The sequence below is a fragment of the Panthera pardus genome, unplaced genomic scaffold (assembly GCF_024362965.1).
Source record: "Panthera pardus isolate Hobbes unplaced genomic scaffold, ASM2436296v1 HiC_scaffold_7, whole genome shotgun sequence".
NCBI lineage: Eukaryota > Metazoa > Chordata > Mammalia > Carnivora > Felidae > Panthera > Panthera pardus.
In genome coordinates, this window is record NW_026527002.1 from 7002420 (window position 1) to 7028471 (window position 26052).

General features: G+C 37.7%; 1 protein-coding gene across 1 annotated transcript in view; it reads left to right on the forward strand.

Moving 5' to 3' along the window:
- LOC109250218 (uncharacterized) overlaps window positions 1-25261 on the forward strand; it is a 59115-nt gene extending 33854 nt beyond the window's left edge. Inside the window, exons 7-9 of the mRNA XM_019421228.2 lie at window positions 7120-7297; window positions 23451-23582; window positions 24271-25261. Coding sequence (XP_019276773.2) covers window positions 7120-7297; window positions 23451-23582; window positions 24271-24287 — 327 coding nt within the window. The 3' untranslated portion in view covers window positions 24288-25261. The remainder of the gene's footprint in view (window positions 1-7119; window positions 7298-23450; window positions 23583-24270) is intronic.
- Window positions 25262-26052: the final 791 nt, after the last annotated feature.

The following is a 26052-nucleotide window of genomic DNA, read 5'->3' on the forward strand; positions in this document are numbered from 1 at the left end:
GTTTCTATTCTAAATTTAAGTCTTTTATCCATCAGGCACAGTCTAGATCAATCCTATTCTAGCTTTTCATTGGGATTGGCCCCTTGGCTATGGTCTCCCCCCACCAACACTGTCAGGGGACATCAAGGTTAGTGAGGGCTCCTCCTGTGGATCCCACGTGTCTATTTGTTTTGTGTATACCAGCCTCATGTAAACAACTGAAGGTTGGAGAACTCAGGTTACTATGTGATGGTGTTTACCATTTATTTTTTATTTTTTTAAAAATTAATTTATTTTTCTTAACATTTCTTTATTTTTGAGACAGAGAGAGACAGAGCATGAACGGGGGAGGGTCAGAGAGAGAGGGAGACACAGACTCTGAAACAGGCTCCAGGCTCTGAGCTGTCAGCACAGAGCCAGACATGGGGCTCGAACTCACATACCGCGAGATCGTAACCTGAACCGAAGTCGGACGTCCAACCGACTGAACCACCCAGGCGCCCCTGTGTGTTTACCATTTAAACAACATTGATGTTTAAACTTTACTTTGGAACTTTTGTGGAGAAGAGCCTCCCCAGAACTTTCAGCATTTGTATTTTACTTTCTGCCGTTCCCATCATAGTGTTCTCTTTATAACTTATTTAGTGACTCATTGATGTGGTTGTCTGAGTAAAATTCTTCATCTAAAATTTTGGTAAGTAGATCTTTTTAGTCAAAATGGATAGCTTTTTTGCTCATAAGGTACTGTATTAATGCATAAGAATCAGGCATATTATTTTTCACTTTTACTGTATCTGACCAGAAATCATTAGGCTGCAATGACATTACTCTTGAAAACAGAATGGTAATAATCATCTTAACGATTCTCCTTTGCATGTATTTAGAGGCTGTTGTAAGGCATGCTCACAGCCTCCAAAGGGGCTTAAAATGAACTCAAAGGTAAATGGTAACGCATACTCATATTATACCTTAAAAACCTAATAGTGCCTCGGTCCTAGTAGCTAGTCAACAAATGTTCATTGTATGAATGGAATTGAATAAGAGCATTAATGTTTCCAATGTATCTGCCATTGTATATTTGAGAACATTTCTTTTTTTTCTTTTATTTTAGAGAGAGAGAGGTGGGGGGCCATAGAGGGTCAGAGAGAATCTTAAGCAGGCTGCATGTTCAGTGCAGAGCCTAACACAAGGGTGGATCCCACGATCCTGGGATCAGGACCTGAGCCAAAATCCAGAGCTGGAAGCTCAGCCGACTGAGCCACCCAGGCACCCCTGAAAACATTTCTCATAGGCAGGCATACTTATCATCAAGTATGATGCTGATTCTATAATAAATGTTTCTGTTACTATGAAATTTTTATGGTGTAGGAATAAATCACCTGATGTGGTGAAGATTCAAGTTAGCAACAAACATGCATTTCACTGGGGACATTTGTAATGCTATTAATTTAAAGAAGAAAACAAGCCTCAGGGGCGCCTGGCTGGCTCAGTCGGTTAAGCATCCTATCTCAGCTTAGGTCAGGATCTCATGGTTTGTGAGTTCGAGCCCCGCATCGGGCTCTGTGCTGACAGCCCGGAGCCTGGAGCCTGGAGCCTGCTTCCGATTCTGTGTCTCCCTGTCTCTCTGCCCCTCGCCCCCTCACGCTCTGTCTCTCTCTCTCTCTTAAAAGTAAATATTAAAAAAAATAAAGACACAGAGAAGAAAACAAGCCTCGAAACATGGGTGGAATTCATCACCTAGAATCAGTGTAAAGGAAAAAGAGATGTTAAGAGTTGGAGGAAAAATAAACTAAACAGGATACAAACAAAAGACACGTACACACATAGATACACCCACACTAGGAGGATCCTTGTTCATGGGCAAGAATTTCGTTTGCAGAAACTGGGACAGATTCTCTCATGGCAAATTTATTTAATTTTGCCTCTTTCCTTTAGATGTACATAACTACAAAGTTAAAGATAATTCATATTTTTAAGAAGTGGTATAGATGTACAAATGGGCTGGGCTGGGTATATAATGCTAGAGCAGTGGATTGAAAAGTATAAAATTCAGTAAAAGACTTAGTTTTATGTAGATGATAATAGATCATATGATTTTAGTGAGCCTACGCCCCTAGAATATGAACTTAACAAGTGCTTCTCAGTTCTGGGATAGCTAGAGTGGGCGGAAGTTGGATATTTCCCTTTCCCCAGGTCATTAAGGGTCTGATAACACCCCGAAAGTTGAGGCTGTCATTAAGTGGTTTTTTCCTGTGGGCAGTTCTTGTTAAGAAGAACAAAGTGGTATGTGTATTTAAAAATGGTTCGTTTTTCCCTCCCCCTGCCAGAAGCACAAGGGAATTCTTTGATATTCACTGTAGGGCCCTGGTTGAGATCTTGGAGATAAAGGCACAAAGTACAGGGTCCTGTTTCTGACTGGAATTCCTTGGAGTTTTAACTCTGAGACTTGTCCTCACTGAGGCTCAGTTGAGCAATTCGTCAATAATAGTTCAAGTTTTCCTACCCAGGCATGGTTTCCTCATTAGTTCCTGCTTTTGAGTCTTTGCTCTGGTAAGCTGTGACTCCCTGTATTTGCCTGTCTGTCTCTCTACTCTTGGGGGCAGCAATTACCTGTATCCTCACTCCTCTGACGGTTCTAAAAGGAGTTGGTGATTTTTCAATCTGTTTAGCTTTTTATTTGTTAAGACAGAGTAGTAACTTCTAAGTTTCTTACATGCAGAACTGGAAACTGGGAATTGAAATTATGTTTTTACTTAATCAAAAAATTTTGAAGAATTTTATTACAATTGTAAGATTAGCTATTTTGTTTGAATTTTCCAGAAAACGATCTTACATTTTGCTGTTTATTATAGACCATAGTCTATGCATTAGTTTTAATGTTTATAGCATGAAAGAGATTTCAAGAATACACAGAGGGGCTTGAGGACAGCAACAAAGATTTTCTTCCCCTCACAAGCAACAGACTTTAAGACAAGAATAAATTGTTGAGTGAGTCATCCTGGAAAAGAGAAAGCTGATGAGAACCATTAATAATAGTACAATGTATAGAATGTATATTAATTTGTAGAATGTGGGCATCATAAGGAAGAGGTTCTTATTTGCTTCGTTTATTAAAATACCCCAAACTCTTCAATAAGGTTTGACATTTGGTAGGTGCTCAGTAATGAATAAGAAGTTAAAATATCACTTGGGGGTGATGAGTAGGAAGTGTCCTTCTAGAAAGAAACCAGATAGAGGCAAAGGCACATCACATGCTGTTGCAGCGGCGGTCAGAGCATCAACACTCTAACAAGACTTTGTCCCATTGGTATATGTTGTGGATATGTAGGAAGACACACAAAATACAACAGGACCCTTTTACATCCAGAACCTACGTAGTTTCTTTTATTTCCTATCTGCATTCCATTAATCCGTTTGTATTTGGGTTAGGGATAAAACAGAGATTTTTTTTTTTTTTCCTGCTCTAATGAGATTATTTATTTATTTATTTTTAAAATTTAAATCCAAGTTAGTTAACAGATAGTGTAGTAATGGTTTCAGGAATAGAATTTAGTGATTCATCACTTACATTTAACACCCCCTGCTCATCCCAACAAGTGTCCTCCTTAATGCCCGTCACCCATTTAGCCCACCCCTGCACCCACTTCCCCTCCAGCAACCCTCAGTTTGTTCTCTGTATTTAGGAGTCTCTTACGGTTTGCCTCCCCATCTGTTTTTATCTTATTTTTCCTTCCCTTCTCGTATGGTCATCTGTTTTGTTTCTTAAATTCCACATATGAGTGCAATTATATGATATCTGTTTTTCTCTGACTTATTTTGCTTAGCATAACACACTCTAGTTCCATACATGGTTGCAAATGGCAAGGTTTCATTCTTTTTGATTTCCAAGTAATACTCCATCTACTACATCTTCTTGATTTGTTCGTCAGTTGATGGGCATTTGGGCTTTTTCCATAATTTGGCTATTGTCGCTAGTGCTGCTATAAACATTGGGACCCGTGTGCCCCTGTGAATTAGCATTTTTGTGTCTTCCGAATATATACCTAGTAGTGCACTTGCTGGGTCGTAGGGTAGTTCTATTTTTAGTTTTTTGAGGAACCTCCATACTGTTTTCCAGAGTGGCTGCACCAGTTTGCATTCCCACCAACTGTGAAAAAGTGTTTGCCCTTTTTCCACATCCTCATCAATGTATTTTGTTTCCTGAGTTGTTAATTTTAGCCATTCTGATAGGTGTGAGGTGGTATCTCAATGTGGTTTTGATTTGTATTTCCCTGATGATGGGTGATGTTGAACATCTTTTCATGTGTCTAAACAGAAATATTTATTTATTTATTTATTTATTTATTTATTTATTTATTTATTCATTTATTGTGTGTGAGAGAGAGAGGGAGAGAGAATGCAAGTGAGCAAGGGGCAGGGAGGAAGAGAATCAGGGCTCACCTGAAGCGGGGCTCATGTTTTTACTGGAATTGGGGCTCGAACTCATGAACCCTGAGATCCGCCAACACACATACACACGAGCACACACGCACATACACACACACACACTTTCAGAGACACTTTAAGAGACACTTCACTTATGAAGAACTGAAAGATCTCAATGGCCAAAGCTGGAACAGTTTGAGAAACAAAGTAGTGTGGGATTATATCCTGGAGTATAAAATAAATATTATGAGCCCATAGTAATATACATAAATGATTTAATAAATAAATAAATGAGGGAAAGAGACAAATCTCTTATGTAGAATTCCAGATAAGTTACATAAAATACTCTGCCTGCAAGGAGGTGAAGCACAATTCCTTCCCTTAAGTATGGACTGCACACAGTGACTTCCTCCCAAAGAATAGAGTATGGGAAGGGCGGTGGGGGGGGGGGGTGGGGAGCGGGTGTAAAAACAGTGACTTTGCAGTAGAAAACCTGACCAACACCTAGCCATGTGATCAAGGTCAACCTCAACAGAGATAACTCACGTTGAAAATTTGTACCCTTGATTTGATGTGATGAAAATGGCACCTTTTCCTGTGGTCTTCTTCCCAGTATCTCAAAACTCTAGTCTAAACATGAGGAAGACATCAGACGTATTCCAATAGTGAGGCATCCTACAAAATACCTGAACAGTATTCCTCAAAGCTGTCAAAGTCATCAAAAACAAGGAAAATATAAGAAACTCCCACAGCAAAAAGGAGTCTAGAGACATGGTGACCAAATATAAATGTATCCTGGGTGGGATTCTGGACAGAAAAAAGGATATTAGTTAAAAATTAAGGAAATATCAGTGAAGTGTTACTTAATAATGTATCAGCATTGGTTCATTAATTATAAGAAATGTGTCCTAGTAATGCAATATGTTAATAGGAAAAAGTAGATTTAGATATATGGAGAGCTCTGTACTGTCTCTCAATTTTTTCTGTAAATCTAAAACTGTTTTAAAATATAAAATCTATTCTAAAGGGGAGCCTGGGTGGCTTAGTCAGTTAAACATCAGACCTTGGCTCAGGTCATGATCCCGTGGTTCATGAGTTCAAGTCCTGCTTTGGGCTTGCTGCTTTCAGCGTGGAGCCACTTCAGATCTTCTGTCCCCTTCTCTCTCTCTGCCCCTACCCCACTCACTCTCTCCCCAAAATAGATAAACGTTTTTTAAAAAGTCTATTCTAAAAGATAATAAAAGGAACCTCCAGGGGTGTATACTTGAAGAGCAGGAGAGAATTGAGATTCTGTTTATCATTGCTAGAAAACTGCAGAGCGTGATGTAACTTATTGGGTAGATAATGAGTATTAGAGAGTCATTAAAGGGGCATTAAAGAAATTTCCTGAAGATAATTTGAGATGTGCCCATATCACTCCTCAGTGGCTGCCACAGTCTGAGATCAGGCTCGACTTCCTATGTTGCATACAAACTGATACGACCTTTCTGAATTCACCTTCCTCTCTCTTGCTCGAGAACATCAACAAGTTGTTCATCTACACACCAAATTGCTTTTGGCCTCTTAGTTTTGTTCATGTTGCCCTGCGCCTGAAATCCACTACCTACCACCCCTCATTTTCCTCCACTTAGCTTAGTTCTTATTTGACACTTAACTCGGCTTCACCTTTTCTAGGAATCCCTTCCTGATTTTCCTCAGTTTAGTTCCTTTTCTTCTCCCTACACCCAAGGAGTCCATCTCTATCCTGTTGGCCCTTACACATTTATTATTATTATTATTATTATTATTATTATTATTATTATTATTTGTATGTGTGGTCATGTGCTCTACTTGGCTATGAACAAATCAAAGCCAGAATTTTATTGTACCCATAACAAGAACAGAAGACAGAAGTTGCTTAAGCCATATTTATATTGTGAGAGAGAAATAGACCACAGGCACATTGTTTCTCATCTAAAAGAAGTTCACATTTGAAGGTAGAGATCAGAATACAGTCATCTTTTACAAATAAAATAGTTGCATTACAAGTTTTGATTCATTTTCACAAAACTTATTTTCTAGAACTCCTAAATCTTATAAGAAAACTTTTTAAAGCAGTAAATGGTGAAAAAGGTGAAATATTTTCTAATAGGACATGATACATACCTTTAAAAAGGTGAGAGATGATTTTGATGATCTGAAGGGTATGTAGATTATGCCTAAGCACCTAATTCTTGAATGTTTTGCTATGCAGTCTTTGAGTAATTTATGTGAACTCTGTTTACTGGTAAAAACTCAATTCAGACAATGTGGAATAGCACAGAAAATTGGTTTATGTTTAGGTGTAAATGGACTTACGGTGAGAATAGCCCTTTTTTTCATTATCTTAGAGTATTTTTCAGAAGGAAAGTTTCACATCTTAGTATTCTCTGTTTACCAATAGTTTAATAACTCTGAAATGAAACACAGCATACAGTACACTCTCCTTCATTGAAGCTCCTTGGTTACTCGGAGCCTTTTGTCTAGGGCATACGCCCTTGCCTCAGCCAAACACACGGTCTCATTTCTGGATCTATGGAACAAGGTGAAGTGCGTAGCGCAGGATATGCGAAAGGTTCTGTATTCATCCCGAGGTTGGAAAATGAAGCAAAATTATATTCTTGTCAAATGACTGGTTTTAAATTCTGCCCTTTGGTATTTGCTTACATTCATGAAATCATGTTATATTGATCACAGGGTACAGGAGATACTGACTGTCATTTTAAAATAAAGAAGAACTTGGAAAATGCATCTGTAAGCCTGGAATCTACGAAAAGCCCGGGGTTATTTGTTGGACTTGAGTCAGATGGACAGGCAAAACCAGTTATTTATACCAAGAATGGGAATGTTTTCTTCTATCCACAAGTCGTCAAATGTACGTTTACTTTGAAATGTTTCCATTTTGGTTTGCTTTGTGATAGTTTCGTGTCTGATAATTTCATCACATTTTTACTAAGCAGATCTCTGCTAATTAGCCTTTTTGTAAGTTGCTGTTATTCTAGAAGCAGTGAAAAAAATTATGAAGATCACTTAACCCAAATTTTCAGGTAGTTAATGTTAGATACAGAGTTTTTGCTGTATTAAGCTCCTTTGTAGTTTTAAAATTTGTTTGTACATTTGCACGTGTGTGTGTTTGTGTGTGTGTGTGTATGTGTATTTTGTTATTTAATGGTATCTCCATATGCGCTGTGGGGAAATGGATCTGTTAGAAATATTCTCAGTTTCATTGCTATTAATTTTTAATGCTCACTGTATAAAATGAGATAGAAAAAAGATCATTACAAATGGGATTTGAATTAAAAATAGGATTTGGGGGAAAAAGTACAAGGATAGGACAGAAATGTGAATGTTTTGAAACTGGTTTCTCTCCTATCTAAGTTCAGATTCCCTAGCTAATTGAAGTGGGGATCTGAGGACTTTATTTAAACAGTTTAAGCTTAGAATGTATTTGCTGGAACACAAAGGCCAGTGAGGTAACTCCATTGTGTTCTTAAATTATCTGCAAATTTAGTTTGCTGTCTAATTTTTGCCTGATGTAGTCCCATGGACGTTGGCTTAATCTAGATGATTTTCTTAGTCAGTCTGACTCTTATTTAACTTCTCTTTGCTTCTCAAAGTCTACATGTGTATCTCCCTATAAGATACATTACCATATATGTGTCGTATATGTGTTATGATTATATATATATAATCTTCTTTATATATATCTTCTTTATATATATAAATATATACATATTTCACATATGTATGTGAAATATATATACTTATATATATATTTCACATACATATGTGAAATATGTATATATTATATATATTTCACATACATATGTGAAATATGTATATATTATATATATTTCACATACATATGTGAAATATGTATATATTATATATATTTCACATACATATGTGAAATATGTATGTATTATATATATTTCACATATGTATGTGAAATATGTATATATTATATATATATGTATAAAATATCCTGTTGAAGATAGTTTAAATAAGAGCTTGACTTAACATGATGATATATCTGGCCCTGTTCTTTGTGCTGTCTGCCTCAGTTCCTTCTCAGCCTTTAGTTGCCATATTTCAAGTTTTGCAAATTGTTGGACTAGTACACCTTAACTTACTGTCATCCTCATCGCCACTCCCTCCACCCTCTGTTTTTCCACAGACTGGCACAGAGTGGCACTCCTACTCAACAAAATGGGTTTGCCATCTGTCTCTGGCCCTCTGCAGGGAAACAGATGACTTGAGGGAAAGCAGGAACGTACAGGGTGGAGTGGAAGAAAAAGTAGTGTGAAACAGCTAGTAGGGGACACCGACCATGCCGGAAGAGCACAGGAAGAAAGGGGGGAACAGTGAGGAAGAGATGAGAGGGCAGAGGTAGCAATAATTGGAAAAGAGATGAGAACGAGCACAAATAATTTGTGGCAACACATGAGAGAGAGAATTAAAGGCCGTGTCTCTCAACCTAAGATATTGGTACCGGTAGAAAAGAAGTCGTTCTTTTTTGCAGGCATTACAATGTAGTTCTCTTACTAGAGCACGGATGATTTCTTCTCTCTGTTTACCAGCTGTATGCTCTTAGGTAAGTCGACTAACTTTAGGCAGCTGTGTCTGTGTAACTGGGACAACAGTAATACCTTCCCTGTCTCCCCAGTGAAGCTGGTGGGGTCAAGCAAGTAAATGCACATGAAAGTCCTTGTTTCAGTAATAGTACCTAACATTTGTAGTTGGTTATTTTATGCCACACACTGAGAAACATGGGTTATATAGTTTAGTCTCACTTTGGAAAATAGATATATTATTTCTTGTGGTCTTTTGAAACTTCACTTTTATATGTGATAATGTGTTTGAAAACGCATTGATTGTAAATGAACTTTAAGAGCTTATAGCCAGTAGGGCTGACACTGATTCTTCTGATGCTACACTGATTAACCTGGTTGATAGACATCGGTAATCTGTTTATATAATTTCTTTTTCCCCTTTATTATTTTTATTATATGGATAATGCATGTAATTGTGGAAAATTTTGAAAATATACTCATGTAGAAATCTATCTGAGATAAAAACTATTTACATTTTTATGTATATTTTTTCATGATTTTTTTCTGTGAAAGTGTGTGTTGGATATATTTACTTTCTCTAAATATACTGAAAGTATATTTTTAGCAAGATATAGGGCTTCTGTCTATATATATATATTTTATATATATATATATATAGACTTCTGTATATATATAACAATTTTTTCTGCTTTTTTACTTAAAGATATCGTTTTCATCAATACTCAGATTTATACCATATTTTCAAGTGATTTTTATTAATGCCTTTACTACAAATTATTTAACCAGTCCTTTAATGTTGGATATTTTGTGGTTTAATTTTTTGTTCTTATAAACAATGTTGGGATGATCATTCATGTACATACCTATTTTTGCACTGATCTGAAATTTTTTCTTAGCATAAATTACCAGAAGTGGAATTGTGCATTCAATTTCAGTGATGATAGACTTCTTTTAAATCTGAATGCCCCATGGTGACTCTAGCAGTCTCAGAAGCCTGTTTGGCTCTCCTTAACCCTGTGGGGTATTGCCTACGGGCTCCTGTCTATCCTGGATATACCGAAGGGTTCCTCTTGCCCTACTTTGGGCTGTCACTTACCAGCCTGAGATCTTACAAGTCATTCTTACTAGATGCAAATTCCTGTGATCAACAAGCTGTTCCTATCTGGATTAACCCGTGGGGAAAATCATGGAATTTTGTCCATTGACTAGATTACGGAAGTTCTAAGTGAATGCTAGACTTTTATTGCAAGTACCTCTTCCACTTAAAAACAATGAATGGAGGATTTTCAAACATAGTGTAAAGTTATCGACTTCAGCTCTATCAAGATTGCTACCCCTGAAGGGCTTATTCCAAAGGATTCTGGATTTTCAAATTAAAAGGAAACTTAAAATTCTTTTTTTTTTCTAAATTTTTTTTAATGTTTATTTATTTCTGACAGAGAGAGGGAGACAGAATGTGAGCAGGGGAGGGGCAGATTGAGAGAGAGGGAGACACAGAATGGAAGCAGGCTTCAGGCTCTGAGCTGTCAGCACAGAGCCTGACGCGAGGCTCGAACCCACGAACTGTGAGATCATGACCTGAGCTGAAGTCGGACCTTAACTGACTGAGCCACCCAGGAGCCCCGGAAACTTAAAATTCTTAGCCTCATACCTTCCCACTGATTATTTTCAACCTGTAAAAGTGACTGTAATACCACTTTGCATTGATGTGATGTTATAGCCCAGTACATTATGTATCACTCATTATGTATCTTGTCATTGTATGAGAATTCAAGAGCCAGGATAGAGACATGGACAAGTGAGGGGTAAGATTCTCTCTCTCAGAGATTCAGTAGGAAGAAGCAATTAATAGAATTAAAGGCAGAGAACCCATTTTGTAGGAAGTGGTATTAATATGTATGAAGACGCGTGTTGATATGGCCTTCAAGCAGGAATCCTTAGAACATTACTACAAGTTAGCTGACCCTTTGTGGCCTTGGCTAAAATCTTCAGGGTTCACGTTATCCTGAGGTAGTGTGTTCTATATTCTGTATGTTACCTGTTAGTATTCACAGAATCTGGGAAAAAGTTGATACTGAAAGTTTGCCTAAGTAGTTCTCTCTCCCCACTGTTGTAGATGCCCAGATTGACCAAGAAATTCTCATTGATCCAGGGAATCTCATCACCAGTATCATAAATTGTCAACATTTGTATAGAAGTAGACTATTCCCAGAAATGCTAACCCTAATGATATTATTTCTGTGAATGGGATTAGTTTCTTTATTAGTCTTTCTGTTGCTTCATTATTAGTGTATAAGAATGCAACTGATTTCTGTACATTGATTTTGTATCCTGCAACTTTGCTGAATTCATGTATCAGTTCTAGCAGACTTTTGGTGGAGTCTATCGGCTTTTCCATGTATAATATCATGTCATCTGCAAAAAGTGGAAGCTTGACTTCATCTTTGCCAATTTTGATGCCTTTGATTTCCTTTTGTTGTCTGATTGCTGATGCTGGCACTTCCAACACTATGTTAAACAACAGCGTCGAGAGTGGACATCCCTGTCGTGTTCCTGATATCAGGGGGAAAGCTCTCAGTTTTTCCCCATTGAGGATGATATTAGCTGTAGGCTTTTCATAAATGGCTTTTATGATGTTTAAGCATGTTCCTTCTATTCCGACTTTCTCGAGGGTTTTTATTAAGAAAGGATGCTGAATTTTGTCAAATGCTTTTTCTGCATCGATTGACAGGATCATATGGTTCTTATCTTTTCTTTTATTAATGTGATGTATCATGTTGATTGATTTGCAAATGTTGAACCAGCCCTGCATCCCAGGAATGAATCCCACTTGATCATGGTGAATAGTTTTTTTTATAAGCTGTTGAATTCAATTTGCTAGTATCTTATTGAGAATTTTGGCATCCATATTCATCAGGGATATTGGCCTGTAGTTCTCTTTTTTTAACGGGTCTCTGTCTGGTTTAGGAATCAAAGTAATACTGGCTTCATAGAATGAGTCTGGAAGTTTTCCTTCCCATTCTATTTTTTGGAATAGCTTGAGAAGGATAGGTATTATCTCTGCTTTAAATGTCTGGTAGAATTCCCCAGGGAAGACATCTGGTCCTGGACTCTTATTTGTTGGGAGATTTTTGATAACTGATTCCATTTCTTCGCTGGTTATGGGTCTGTTCAAGCTTTCTATTTCCTCCAGTTTGAGTTTTGGAAGTGTGTGGGTGTTTAGGAATTTGTCCATTTCTTCCAGGTTGTCCAATTTGTTGGCATATAATTTTTCATAGTATTCCTTGATAATTGTTTGTATCTCTGAGGGATTGGTTGTAATAATCCCATTTTCATTCATGATTTTATCTATTTGGGTCATCTCCCTTTTCTTTTTGAGAAGCCTGGCTAGAGGTTTATCAATTTTGTTTGTTTTTTCAAAAGACCGACTCTTGGTTTCATTGATCTACTCTACAGTTTTTTTAGATTCTATATTGTTTATTTCTGCTCTGATCTTTATTATTTCTCTTCTTCTGCTGGGTTTGGGGTGTCTTTTCTGCTCTGCTTCTATTTCCTTTAGGTGTGCTGTTAGATTTTGTATTTGGGATTTTTCTTGTTTCTTGAGATAGGCCTGGATTGCAATGTATTTTCCTCTCAGGACTGCCTTCACTGCATCCCAAAGCTTTTGGATTGTTGTATTTTCATTTTTGTTTGTTTCTATATATTTTTTAATTTCTTCTCTAATTGCCTGGTTGACCCATTCATTCTTTAGTAGGGTGTTCTTTTTTTTTTTTTTTCAACTTTTTTTTTTTTAATTTATTTTTGGGACAGAGAGAGAGACAGAGCATGAACGGGGGAGGGGCAGAGAGAGAGGGAGACACAGAATCGGAAACAGGCTCCAGGCTCCGAGCCATCAGCCCAGAGCCTGACGCGGGGCTCGAACTCACGGACCGCGAGATCGTGACTTGGCTGAAGTCGGACGCTTAACCGACTGCGCCACCCAGGCGCCCCTAGTAGGGTGTTCTTTAACCTCCATGCTTTTGGAGTTTTTCCAGACTTTTTCCTGTGGTTGATTTCAAGCTTCATAGCATTGTGGTCTGAAAGTATGCATGGTATGATCTCAATTCTTGTATACTTATGAAGGGCTGTTTTGTGACCCAGTATGTGATCTATCTTGGAGAATGTTCCATGTGCACTCGAGAAGAAAGTATATTCTGTTGCTTTGGGATGCAGAGTTCTAAATATATCTGTCAAGTCCATCTGATCCAATGTATCATTCAGGGCCCTTGTTTCTTTATTGACCATGTGTCTAGATGATCTATCCATTGTTGTAAGTGGGGTATTAAAGTCACCTGCAATTACCACATTCTTGTCAATAAGGTTGCTTATGTTTGTGAGTAATTGTTTTATATTTTGGGGGGCTCCCGTATTCGGCGCATAGACATTTATAATTGTTAGTTCTTCTTGATGGATAGACCCTGTAATTATTATATAATGCCCTTCTTTATCTCTTGTTACAGCCTTTAATTTAAAGTCTAGTTTGTCTGATATAAGTATGGCTACTCCAGCTTTCTTTTGACTTCCAGTGGCATGATAAATAGTTCTCTATCCCCTCACTTTCAATCTGAAAGTGTCTTCAGGTCTCAAATGAGTCTCTTGTAGACAGCAAATAGATGGGTCTTGTTTTTTTATCCATTCTGATACCCTATGTCTTTTAGTTGGCGCATTTAATCCATTTACATTCAGTGTTATTATAGAAAGATATGGGTTTAGAGTCATTGTGATGTCTGTATGTTTTATGCTTGTAGTGATGTCTCTGGTACTTTGTCTCACAGGATCCCCCTTAGGATCTCTTGTAGGGCTGGTTTAGTGGTGACAAATTCCTTCAGTTTTTGTTTGTTTGGGAAGACCTTTATCTCTCCTTCTATTCTAAATGACAGATTTGCTGGATAGAGGATTCTCAGCTGCGTATTTTTTCTATTCATCACATTGAAGATTTCCTGCCATTCCTTTCTGGCCTGCCAAGTTTCAGTAGAGAGATCCGTCACTAGTCTTATTGGTCTCCCTTTATGTGTTAGAGCACGTTTATCCCTCGCTGCTTTCAGAATTTTCTCTTTATCCTTGTATTTTGCCAGTTTCACTATGATATGTCGTGCAGAAGATCAATTCAAGTTATGTCTGAAGGGAGTTCTCTGTGCCTCTTGGATTTCGATGCCTTTTTCCTTCCCCAGATCAGGGAAGTTCTCAGCTATAATTTCTTCAAGTACACCTGCAGCACCTTTCCCTCTCTCTTCCTCGTCTGGAATACCAATTATGTGTAGGTTATTTCTCTTTAGTGCATCACTTAGTTCTCTAATTTTCTCCTCATACTCCTGGATTTTTTTATCTCTCTTATTCTCAGCTTCTTCTTTTTCCATAATTTTATCTTCTAGTTCACCTATTCTCTCCTCTGCCCCTTCAATCCGAGCCATGGTCATCTCCATTTTATTTTGCAGCTCATTAATAGCCTTTTTTAGCTCCTCCTGGCTGTTCCTTAGTCTCTTGATCTCTGTAACAATAGGTTCTCTGCTGTCCTTTATACTGTTTTCAAGCCCAGAGATTAATTTTATGACTATTATTCTAAATTCACTTTCTGTTATATTGTTTAAATCCTTTTTGATCAGTTCATTAGCTGTCATTATTTCCTGGAGATTCTTTTGAGGGGAATTCTTCCGTTGGTCATTTTGGATAGTCCCTGGAGTGGTGCAGGACTGCGGGGCACTTCCCCTGTGCTGTCTTGAATAACTCGCAGTGGTGGGCGGGGCCGCAGTCAGACCTGATGTCTGTCCCAGGCCCACCGCTGGGGCCACAGTCAGACTGGTGTGTACCTTCTCTTCCCCTCTCCTAGGGGCGGGATTCACTGTGGGGTGGCGTGGCCCGTCTGGGCTACTTGCACACTGCCAGGCTTGTGGTGCTGGGGATCTGGCGTATTAGCTGGGGTGGATCGGCAGGGTGCACAGGGGTGGGAGGGGCAGGCTCAGCTCGCTTTTCCTTCAGAGATCCGCTTCGGGAGGGGCCCCTCTTCTGTGGGCCTTTTGTCTACGCTTGGCTCCTGAGAATCCATTCTGCTAGTCTCCTGGCGATTTTCTGGGTTATTTAGGCAGGTGTGGGTGGAATCTAAGTGATCCGCAGGACACGGTGAGCCCAGAGTCTTCCTATGCCGCCATCTTCCCAGAAGCCGACCATGATATTATTTCTAAATATACTGAGGCAACTTCCTGTGTTAATGCTGGTTATATTGCTTTGGAAATTTTATTGAAGCATTATGAATCCTAGGAATTCTGAGGAAAGGTATGGAAGCACTAACATTTATTCAAAATGCCTTTCTAGTAATACTTACTCGTTTTCATAAGACAAGAACCACAGTGTTGAAGAAATCCATGTGTGTACCATTTGCCTTTTGGCTTCCACGTCAAGTTTGTATTTTCCCCACCCAGGACTATAATGAAAAATGTAGCTGCAGAATTCATTGCAACAGTTCCTTTGCAGGATTTATTTGGACTCTAATTAATCATTAGACTATGCACATTTTAACAAAAGAAAGCACAAAGAATGGCTGCTGTACAAAGGCTCATGTTTGCTATACTCGTATGTACCATTGAAAAATCTGTTTTGTGGGCTATTTGTCTTTACTTTTACCCACATTTTCCCTTACTTTTCTGGGTGGTACTGAATTTGCTGCCATATCAGATGAACAAAGGTATAACAAAAAATTTAGAGAACAGTGTGAGATAATAGAAAATATATTGGTCTCTGCCATTCCCCGCCCCCCCCCCCCCCACCACTCTGGTTCCTGCACAGAACTCCTAGAACCCTTGTAAATTCTGAAGTCCTGAGAGCACTAAGAGTGTCTTTTGTTCTAATGAGGCAACTCTGGGTGGGTCCCTGGATGGCTCCTGGGTGGGAGCTGGCCACCAGAAAGAGCCTGTCAGGATTAGAATCTTTGGTGTTTTTAACTTCATTTCCCCATTCTTCAGAGACAGGAGAGGAGCTAGAAATGGAGTTAATAATTGATCATGCCTATATGAGAAAGCCTCCCTAAAATCCCAATAGTATGGGGTTTGGGGAGCTTTACAGGTTAATGAACACATATATGTACTGGGAGGTTGAGGCACCCCACTCAGTGGGGACAGAAGCTCCTGCACTCTGGGCCCTCCCAGACATTGCCCTATATATCTTTTCATCTGGCTTAACCTCTGTTTTGTCATATGTAAATAAGAATAGAAACATTGAGTTACAGTAAGAACTTTTAGTGTGAGTCTGTGAACCTTTTGAAATTGAGTAAACATATTTTGAGTAAATAATTTGTAGACAAATACACATAAGTGTGCATTTAAGGTGGGAACAAGCTCATTCATGACCTTTAGGTTTTCAGAGGGAACCATGACTCAAAAAGTGTTAAGCAACTCTCTTAGAGAGTTTTTAAAAATTTTTAAATATTTATTTTTGAGAGAGAAAACAAGCAAGGGTGGGGAGGGGGCAGAGAGAGAGAGAGAGAGACAGATGGACACATAATCTGAAGCAGGCTTCAGGATCCGATAGCTATCCGAGGTATTAGCACAGAGCCCAAGGCCAGGCTCAAACTCACAAACCACGAGGTGATGACCTGAGCTAAAGTCTGGACGCTTTACCGACTGAGACACCCAGGTGCTCCTTAGAGTTTTGTGGTGAGCAGCAGAATGTTTACTTAAAAGTAATATATTCTAACTAGAATATATATATTTCATAGAATCTGGGATTCATATATCCCATATATGATAGATTGAGCCTGCTGTATACCAAGCATAACAACAAATACCCCCTTAAAACTGTTGAGTCTTGTTTGTATTTCAGTACAGATATAGAGAAGCCCAGCTCCATGCCTTTTTTTTTTTTAAACATTAACGTTTCTTCATAGAAGGTAGAGTTGAAATTTTCTGGTACTCCTAGCAATCAGGGACTTGTACGGGGGAAGAGATCATTTTAGGAAGATCATAGTAAGGTTACATTTCAGGAGACTTATGTGAAGACCTTCCTGTGGGGAAGGTACCTGTTGTCCCCAGGCATGTACCCCTGAATGCCGGGCCCTGGCCTCCTTAGAAGCCCGTGTGCTTGAAGGACGTGTATTTATATACTGGTTGGTCTGGCAGGGCTCACAATCATATGGAGGTCATTGCTCTGCCCTACGATGACACTCTTGTTGACTGGGTTCACCTACCAAACGGCTAGAGGTTTGAAAGTAAAGCAGGGTAGGGAGGCTCACAGGCTCTGAGATGCACTACCAGTTGTTCACATCCCGGTTCGGCCTCTTGCTAGCTGTGCGCTCTCATAGCACTTGTACCGAACGTCCATTCTCTGTAAAATAAGGATGAGGAGTGCCTCACAGTGTTGGTGTGTGGATTACATGAGTTAACGTCTGTAGGATGCTTATCATCGTGCCTGGTACTCAGTAAGCACTAAACAAGTGTTTGTGGTTATGATGATGATTATTTTTTTTAATGTTTATTTTCTTTTTGAAGGAGAGAGAGAGAGAGATAGAGCACAAGCAGGGGAGGGACAGAGAAGAGGGAGACACAGGATCCGAAGCAGGCTCTAGGCTCTGAGCTGTCAGCACAGAGCCCAACGTGGGGCTCGAACCCATGAACCGTGAGATGATGGTCTGAGCTGAAGTTGGCACTTAACCGGCTGAGCCACCGAGGCGCCCCTGTGGTTATGATTATAAAGAAAGGAAGAGCTTCTCATGGTGAATTGTTTTCAGCCATATTTTCTTAACAGTTTTTCTTTAAGAACGGTTTAAGGTTTACAGAAAAATTGTGGGTAAAGTATAGAGATTTTCCATATACTTCCTGCCTACCACATGCATAGCCTCCCCCATCAACATTCTCCACCAGATGGTATGTTTATTACAATTGATGAACCTACATTAACACATCATAATTACTTAGAGTTCATAGTTAACATTTTGGTTCCCTCTTGGTATTGTACATTCTCTGGGTTTGGACAAATGTATAATGACATATATCCATCAATATAATATCTAAAGAATATTTTCAATGACCTACAAATCCTTACATTAGTTGATTTTTGTTTCTTTTTTTTAAGGTTTCCGCAATTATTCATATAGTTCCATAAAATGTAGTTGCAGCTTTTATAGGTATTAATGGAGCTTTTTTTAAATATGAAATTTATTGTCAAATTGGTTTCCATACAACACCCAGTGCTCATCCCAAAAGGTGCCCTCCTTAATACCCATCATCCACCCTCACCTCCCTCCCACCCCCCATCAACCCTCAGTTTGTTCTCAGTTTTTAAGAGTCTCTTATGCTTTAGCTCTCTGCCTCTCTAACTTCTTGTTTTTCCCTTCCCCTCCCCCATGGTCTTCTGTTAAGTTTCTCAGGATCCACATAAGAGTGAAAACATGGTATCTGTCTTTCACATTAGTTGATTTTTGAATGTTGAACCAGTCTTGCATACCTGGGATAGATCCCACTTGGACTTGTTCTATTAATCTTTTTTTATAAATTGTTGGATTCAATTTGCTAATATTTTGTTGAGGATTTTTGCATCTACGTTCATCAGAAGTATTGGTCTGTAGTTTTGTCTTGTGATATCTTTGTCTGGTTTTTGGTATTAGGGCAATCCTGACCTCATAGAATGAGTTAGGAAATATTTCCTTTTTTTTCTATCCACCGTAAGAGATTGTAGAGAATTGGTGTAATTTCTCCTTTAAATTTTTTGGTGTAAAATTCACCAGTGAATTTGTTTGAGCCAGGTGTTTTCTATTTTAGAAGACTATTAAATATTGATTTAGTCTCTTTAATAGATTTAAGACCATCCATTTTTTCTATTTCTTCTTGTGTGAGTTTTGGCAAATTGTCAGATTTCCAGGAATTAGTCCATTTCATCTAGGTTATCAAACTTGAGATCATAGAATTGCTGATAGTATTCCTTTATAACCTTTTAATGTCCATAGGATCTGTAGTGATGTCATCTGTTTCATTTCTAATGTTATAATTTGTGTTCTTTCATCTTTTTTTTTTCTTAGTCTGACAAGAGACTTACTAATTTTATTGATCATTTCAAAGAATCAGAGTTTGGTACATTGATTTTCTCTATTGATGTCCTGTTTTCAGTTTCATTAGTTTCTGATCTGATTCATCATGGTGTATTTTTTATAACTTAGAGTTGATGGATTCTTGGGGAGTTATCTTCTCATTCCCTCGTGTAATCACTTAGGACAAATCATATAACTTCTCTGTAACTTGGTTTCTTTGTCTACAATTTGGTTAGAATTTGGTTTAATTAATGGTGTCTTGAGGATTTATAATAAAAAGTCATTGTTCCTACTGCCATTTAGTTGAAATAGTTGGCTTGTGCAGCAAAACATATTTATTCTCTTGATCATGAATTTACATTCACAGTTACTATGAACTCTATACATAGGAGAAAGTGTGAAGAGATTTGATTTCATATGCTTACATAGTCAGTTATTACACTGAGCCCGTGGAGAAGGTTCTCAATGGATTATTTGGAAGTGTTTTCAATCCCATTGTTCCAGACAATAAACCCCACGCTTATAATTCCATATAATAACAACACAGTGTTCTTGGAGTTTCTTAGGGAATGTTGGATCAGTATAACTTGTGACTTTCTATTAGCTAACTTTTCCTTTCTTTTCTTTTCTTTTCTTTTCTTTTCTTTTCTTTTCTTTTCTTTTCTCTTTTCTTTTCTTTTTTCTTTTCTTTTTCTTTATCTCTTTCTTTCCTTCCTTCCTTCCTTCCTTCCTTCCTTCCTCCTTTCTTTCTTTCTTTCTTTCTTTCTTTCTTTCTTTCTTTCTTTCTTTCTTTCTTTCTTTCTTTCTTTCTTTCTTTCTTTCTTTCTTTCTTTCTTTCTTTTTTGAGCATGCCAGTGGGGGAGAGGGGCAGAGGGAGAAAGAGAGAGAATCTTAAGCAGGCTCCATGCTCAGCGTGGGATCAGCTTGATCCAACAACACAGGGGTCATGACCTGTTAAGGCCGGCGCGACAAACACCGAGGTCAGGGTCCTGAGGGTAGGGGAATGCAAGAAAAGAGAAGAGAAGAGAAAGTTTGGGAACAGGAGGGTCCCCTGGGCTGATGGCCCAAGTGACGGCTTTATTGTTGCTGTACACAATCTTTTATAACCAGACTCTTATGGGTTAGGTCATTCTAAGAATAAACAGGTTTCACATAATCACTGCCCACCAAAACATTTAGTTCTGTGTTTCTTGCATTTTCTAGACGGGTCACAAGACCTTGTTGATAAGATTGCTAGCAAAACACAATTCCCATGTTTGTTTCTATCTGACTCGGGGTAGAAAAAGGGAGGTAACATTACTGCCAACACCTGCAGACCACAGGCTTCAGGAATTAACTTTCTCAGCCTTGACAAGGCTTTCGTATGCCCTTGAGAGTGGGGGAATGGGAGGGGGAACCACTGGGTTGGCTTGAGTCAACGGGGAACATTGCTCAACCCGGTCTCAGCCTGGCACCGGGGCCCGGCCCCCCACATGACCTGTGCTGAAATCAAGACTCAGATACTCAGCCGACTGAGCCACCCAGGCACCCCTCCATTAACCTTAGTACACTGTTTCTTTTTTAGAACACTTAAGTAACAGTGAACTGGGTATATTCCAGTTTTATAAGTATCATAACTGAGACTTAAATTATGCCTAAAGTTTGCCACTTCTTACTCAAATTCCAGTCTGGTTTAATGGTATTAGCCACCTTCTGTATTCAAACCATGAGGCTTGGGTATCAGTAACTTGAAAAAAAAATTCAGGACTGAAGATATGGTTCAGATGTTAATTTTTTATTATAACATGAGGAATCTCCTTCAGGTTCAAGTCTTATGGAAGTTTTTATTAGAGTATGTTTGGAAAATTCATTTTCACTTCATACTAATCTTCTAAGATCATCCAAGTTTCAGAATACAAGTGAATACTGTCATATACCTGATCATCAGATTCTGAATGTGTACATTATGATCTTATGTAGAAGAATATGGCAAAAACATATTTCATATAATAAAATATATTTTATAGATTTAAATATATATGCCATAACAGCATGACACATTGCTATTGTGTTTTAGCGTATTTTGCCTTTTTTGTTTTATTTATTTTTTTAAACAAATTTTAAGGTTTATTTATTTTTGAGAGAGAGAAAGAGAGAGACAGACCGTGAGCTGGGGAAAGGCGGAGAGAGAGAGGGAGAGGGAGACACGGAATCCAAACAGGCTCTGGACTCTGAGCTGTCAGCACAGAGGCCGATGCGGGGCTGGAACTCATGAACCGCGAGATTGTGACCCGAGCTGAAGTAGGACACTTAACCGGCTGAGCCACCCAGGTACCCCTATTTTGCCTTTTTTAAATAGCTGGTATTCAGTGAACCAAAATATTTTTACTAGTTCACTTTTTGTAGTTAGAGCCTTTCTGTCTGGTTGATCTTGATGCTACCGAACTGTTGGGTATACTGAGATGCTATCTGAAGTAAGCAAATTAATCAGTCAATCCCAGCTATCAATAATACATACCTTCTGGTACGATTTCCAGCTAGACAGTCCTGTTTCTTTCACCTTTATCACAGGTTTGATTTTATGTTTGATAAATTTCCACACTCCTGTTTAAATTGTGAACGTGAGACAGAGAGAGCACACCGGTAAGAGTTACCGCAATTCAGAGTAGGCTGTGAATCCACTGGATGGCTGTTTGGTACCTGGGTTTTGGACCTCCAGCTGTGACCCACGTGGCTCCAAGGCAAGATGGGCAGTGTTCTGTACAGAAGGACAGGACCATCCTAGATGACCTATCCGGAAAATGTCGTCTAGATCCTGGGTTTCCTGCTATTAAGACAACTGTTGTGTTTATAAAAATTTGACATTCGTTTTGAGGATGAGGTAGAATCTTGAAAAGCCAGTGTGGGAGAATAGAGGCAAGAAATGCTTATTCCTGTTTCAGAGTCTGCTTAGGCTCACTGTTGTACAGCCCTTTCTGTGCGAGGCACCTGTGCATGCGTTGTACATTACAGCACTCAGCAATATGTAGCAGAGGTCATTGTTCATGTGTTCTCCTCCTGGGCTGTGACCTCATCCATGTCAAAACCGCGTGTTATGCATGGATTTATTCTTATGCTTATGGCAGTGACTGGGAGAGAGTTTATTTTCTCTTTGTAAATCTTGGATTTCTACATTATTTGTAAATAATGTAGTCCCTTAATTATGGGTCCCTTAATGGACCATAAGAAAATGGATGCCATGTATATTATATTTAGGAATCTTTTTTATTTCTTTTCTGTAAGTGTACATTTACTCTCAGTGGACATATTTCTAGTTATTTCTGATCTTCTTTTTAATATTTTAAAGTTCCTTTATTAGCATCAATCTCCAGTGTCTAAGCATTGCATTGTAAATAAACCATATGGAAAACCTTATGTTTTACAGAGTTTGGTGTTTAAAAGATGGTTATTGCCTGAAATTACATCATATGATATCAAATAATTATAAGGTTATTTATGACAATATAATCATGGGCAGTTCTTCAGATACCAGTGTTGTGTAGTCAGTGCCATGACTCCATGTGTTTTAGTGTTGCTGATTTCTGTTAACCGTACTTATGAGAGCATTACGCCTTCTCATGCTAACATATGTTTTACGGGTCATCTTAAATTGTTGGCTGTAATTGTGGTATTAAGAAGTAGCTGCTATTATTTATTAATGTGTAGAATCAGACATCTGTATAATTTTTTGTTGCTGATGAGGTCTCATCTATGGCTGATGCCTAAAAATGAAACACAAACAACTCAAACTTTGAAATCCTAAACACAAATAGCACTTAGGAACATATGCTATAAAATTGGAGTTATTATTCAGGTAGACTAGAGATACCTATTCCTGAACAAAATACCAGAACACTTGCTTCTAAATAAAAGGCAGAAAAATAGCTAATGTTTTCTTCATTTATATGTGTGTGTGCATATATTTATATATATGTGTGTACATATAAACATTTATATTTATTTGATATATTTCTATGATTTTCATATTTTAGTAAGGTAACATGAAGTATTATTTGAATCATGTTTTAGTCAGTTTCCCCTTCTGAGGAAGGCAAAGTACCAAATTGTCAAAGGAGTTTCTGTTTAGAATCCATAAGAAAAACATCTTGAATAAGTTATTTGATTCATACTGTGGTGTTAAATTATTGCTTGGATTTACAAATCAGTGAATAAATTTTATACGAATACCATTCATGCACAGCCTGCTGCTAAGAATAAAAAGTCATTTTCTGGTAAGTATGTAATGCAGAGTGAAAAGATTTGACTAGGCATTGAAATGGAGACAATAGCAAAACTTAAACTTGCATAGCTGAACATATGGTGAGTTTTCTGAGAAAAAACAAGTGATTTTGAGACGATGGCATCTTTTAAAATCTTAATTTCAGTTGGCAGAGAAAACCCAATGGGTATGTCAGCAACACCCAGCCAAGAGGAGGAAAAGATCCATGAGACGAAAAATCAGCAAGAAACACCAGCAGCATTTGAGGCCAAGCGTTCCTTACTTTCTTCAACTGCAAGTAAGCAACAGCTTTTTTCCCCCTTCTTTTGGGTTGTTTGTCTGCACTGCTTCTTTGTGGCCGCCTCAGGAAGAGCATCATATTATTTTTAAAATATAGGTTACATTATTGCACATGAACTTGCTTTTAAGCTGTTATCTTGCTTTTTTTATGTTTTGGTTTTATATTGCAAAGAATACATGTATGTGAAAATGTGTTCATTTCTTTATCTTGAATTTAATATTCATCCATAACAATGACTTGGTAAGAAGAAATTATTAAATTATGACATTGTACTGGGCTATCACATACCAAATATTTTATGCATATATTTTATGAATAACAGCAAATGCTCACCAAAGTCTAAGTAACAATAAAAATAATCTCTTCTGTTTCACTGATAAAGAAACTGAGGCATGAATAAAGTACTGTAGGCCTCAGAGTTTTGAATTTTTAGTTTCTTTCTTGCCCTTAAATGTATTACTTTCTCTCTGATTGCGAAGTATAATGAATGATATCTGACAAATTCTGTGCATCAGAAGCTAGTAATCTTTGGGTGAAATGAAATACTGGACTGATGTCTCTGGCCGTTTTTTTTTTTTTTTTTTTTTTTTTTAATCCCATCTTGAGAGTCAGATAAATTGCAGTGTTACCTTTTAAAAAGCGCTTTTTGAAAATTAGTAATTGGGTGTGCTCTCTTTTCTTTCAGAGAGTAACAGAAAATAGATGTCTCTTGCTGACAACCTTATGATGCTATCACATCAAGCAGAGGGAAGAGAAATTAGCCTTTCGATTCTTGCTGTTGGAACAGGCCCAGTTTTATATTTCCGTGTCGTATCATGAATCCTTGGAACAGTGTGACAAATCTCACACTGCATGAGAAACATGTGCTTAGTTAAAATTTTTCACAGAAGGAAAACTCAATCTTGTGTCAGGAAGTAATGGCACCTAAATCTGGGATGGCCACCTCAAGTAAAATTTGACTTGGTTGAAAATAACATACTAGCTGAAATCCCTAGAAATAGATACTTTTTTTAAGAGTAACAAAATGCTGAAGAGGAAAACTTCTATATATCTTATGAATATTTGTCTCTTCTGGCGAAAACATCTTTGAAATGTTACCGTTGTTAAACGTTTTTAAATTTAAGGTGTACCGTATGTTGATTTAATATTTTTATATATCGCACTATGCAATAGATATATAATACATGCAATATGCAACAGTGCACCTCCATCACGTTGTGTAATTATATATTTCTTTTTTGTAATGAGAATAATTGAGATCTAGTGTATTCATAATTTTAGTGTCTATAATACAATATTGTCACCTATAGTCACTATACCTTACATCTTTATGTCTTATTTACATACTAGTTGCAAATTTGTATCCTTAAACATCTCTTCTGTTCCCACCCCTGAACTCCAAGCCCTTGGTAACTACCATTTTACTTTCTGTTTTTATAACTTTAGCTTTTTTTTAGTTTCCACATATACAGGATCTCAGAAAGTATTTATCTTTGTCTGACTTATGTCACTTGGCATAATTTTCTCAAGGTCTATCCATGTTGTTCCAAACGGAAGGATTTCCTTCTTACGGCTTTCACAGCTTCCTTACCCGTTGAAATGCTGCTGGGCACTTAGATTGTTTCCATATCTTGGCTACTATGAATAATGCTGCAATAAACATGGAAGTGCATATATCTCTTCAGTATCCTGTTTTCATTTCCTTTGGATACATACTCAGAAGTGGAGTTGCTGGATCATACGGTAGTTCTATTTTTAATTTTTTGAGGAATCTCCATGCCGTTTGCCGTTGTGGTGCTACCAGCTTAAACACCAGTGGTGCACAAGGGCTCCCTTTTCTCCATATCCTCATCAACACTTAATCTCTTGTTTTCTTGATGATAGCCATTCTTACTCGTATGAGGTGATATCTCATTGGTCTTGATTTGAATTTTCCTGATGATTAGTGATATTGACCATCTTTTCATATACATGTTAGCCATTTGAATATTTTTTAGAAAAATGTCTGTTCTTCTGTCCATTTTGTAATCAGATTGTTTTTCTGTTTTTGAGTTGTATCAGTTCTTTGTATATTTTGGATATTAACCCCTTATTTGATACCATTGTTAAATTTTTAAGGATTGGAAGGTATACGTTTTAGAATAAAGCTAGAAAGATTGAGTAATTTTCAAAAATGATGAAATTAGACCTCATGATAAATATAAACTTTTTCAAGTCATTCTTTCATGTAATGAATTATCAAATAGGAATTTTGTGCTTACCAAATGTCAGATGTAAGGAAATACAGTGATAGACAAAACAGACTCAGTCTCTGACTTCTTGGAGTTTACACTCCATCGAGCCAGATAAATATTAAACAATCACATAAAAATATAAAGTTAAAAACTGATACATGAGATGTGGGAAACATTCAGGGCATGCTAGACACAAAACAAAATTTCAGTTATTAATTCATTTATAAAAAGAC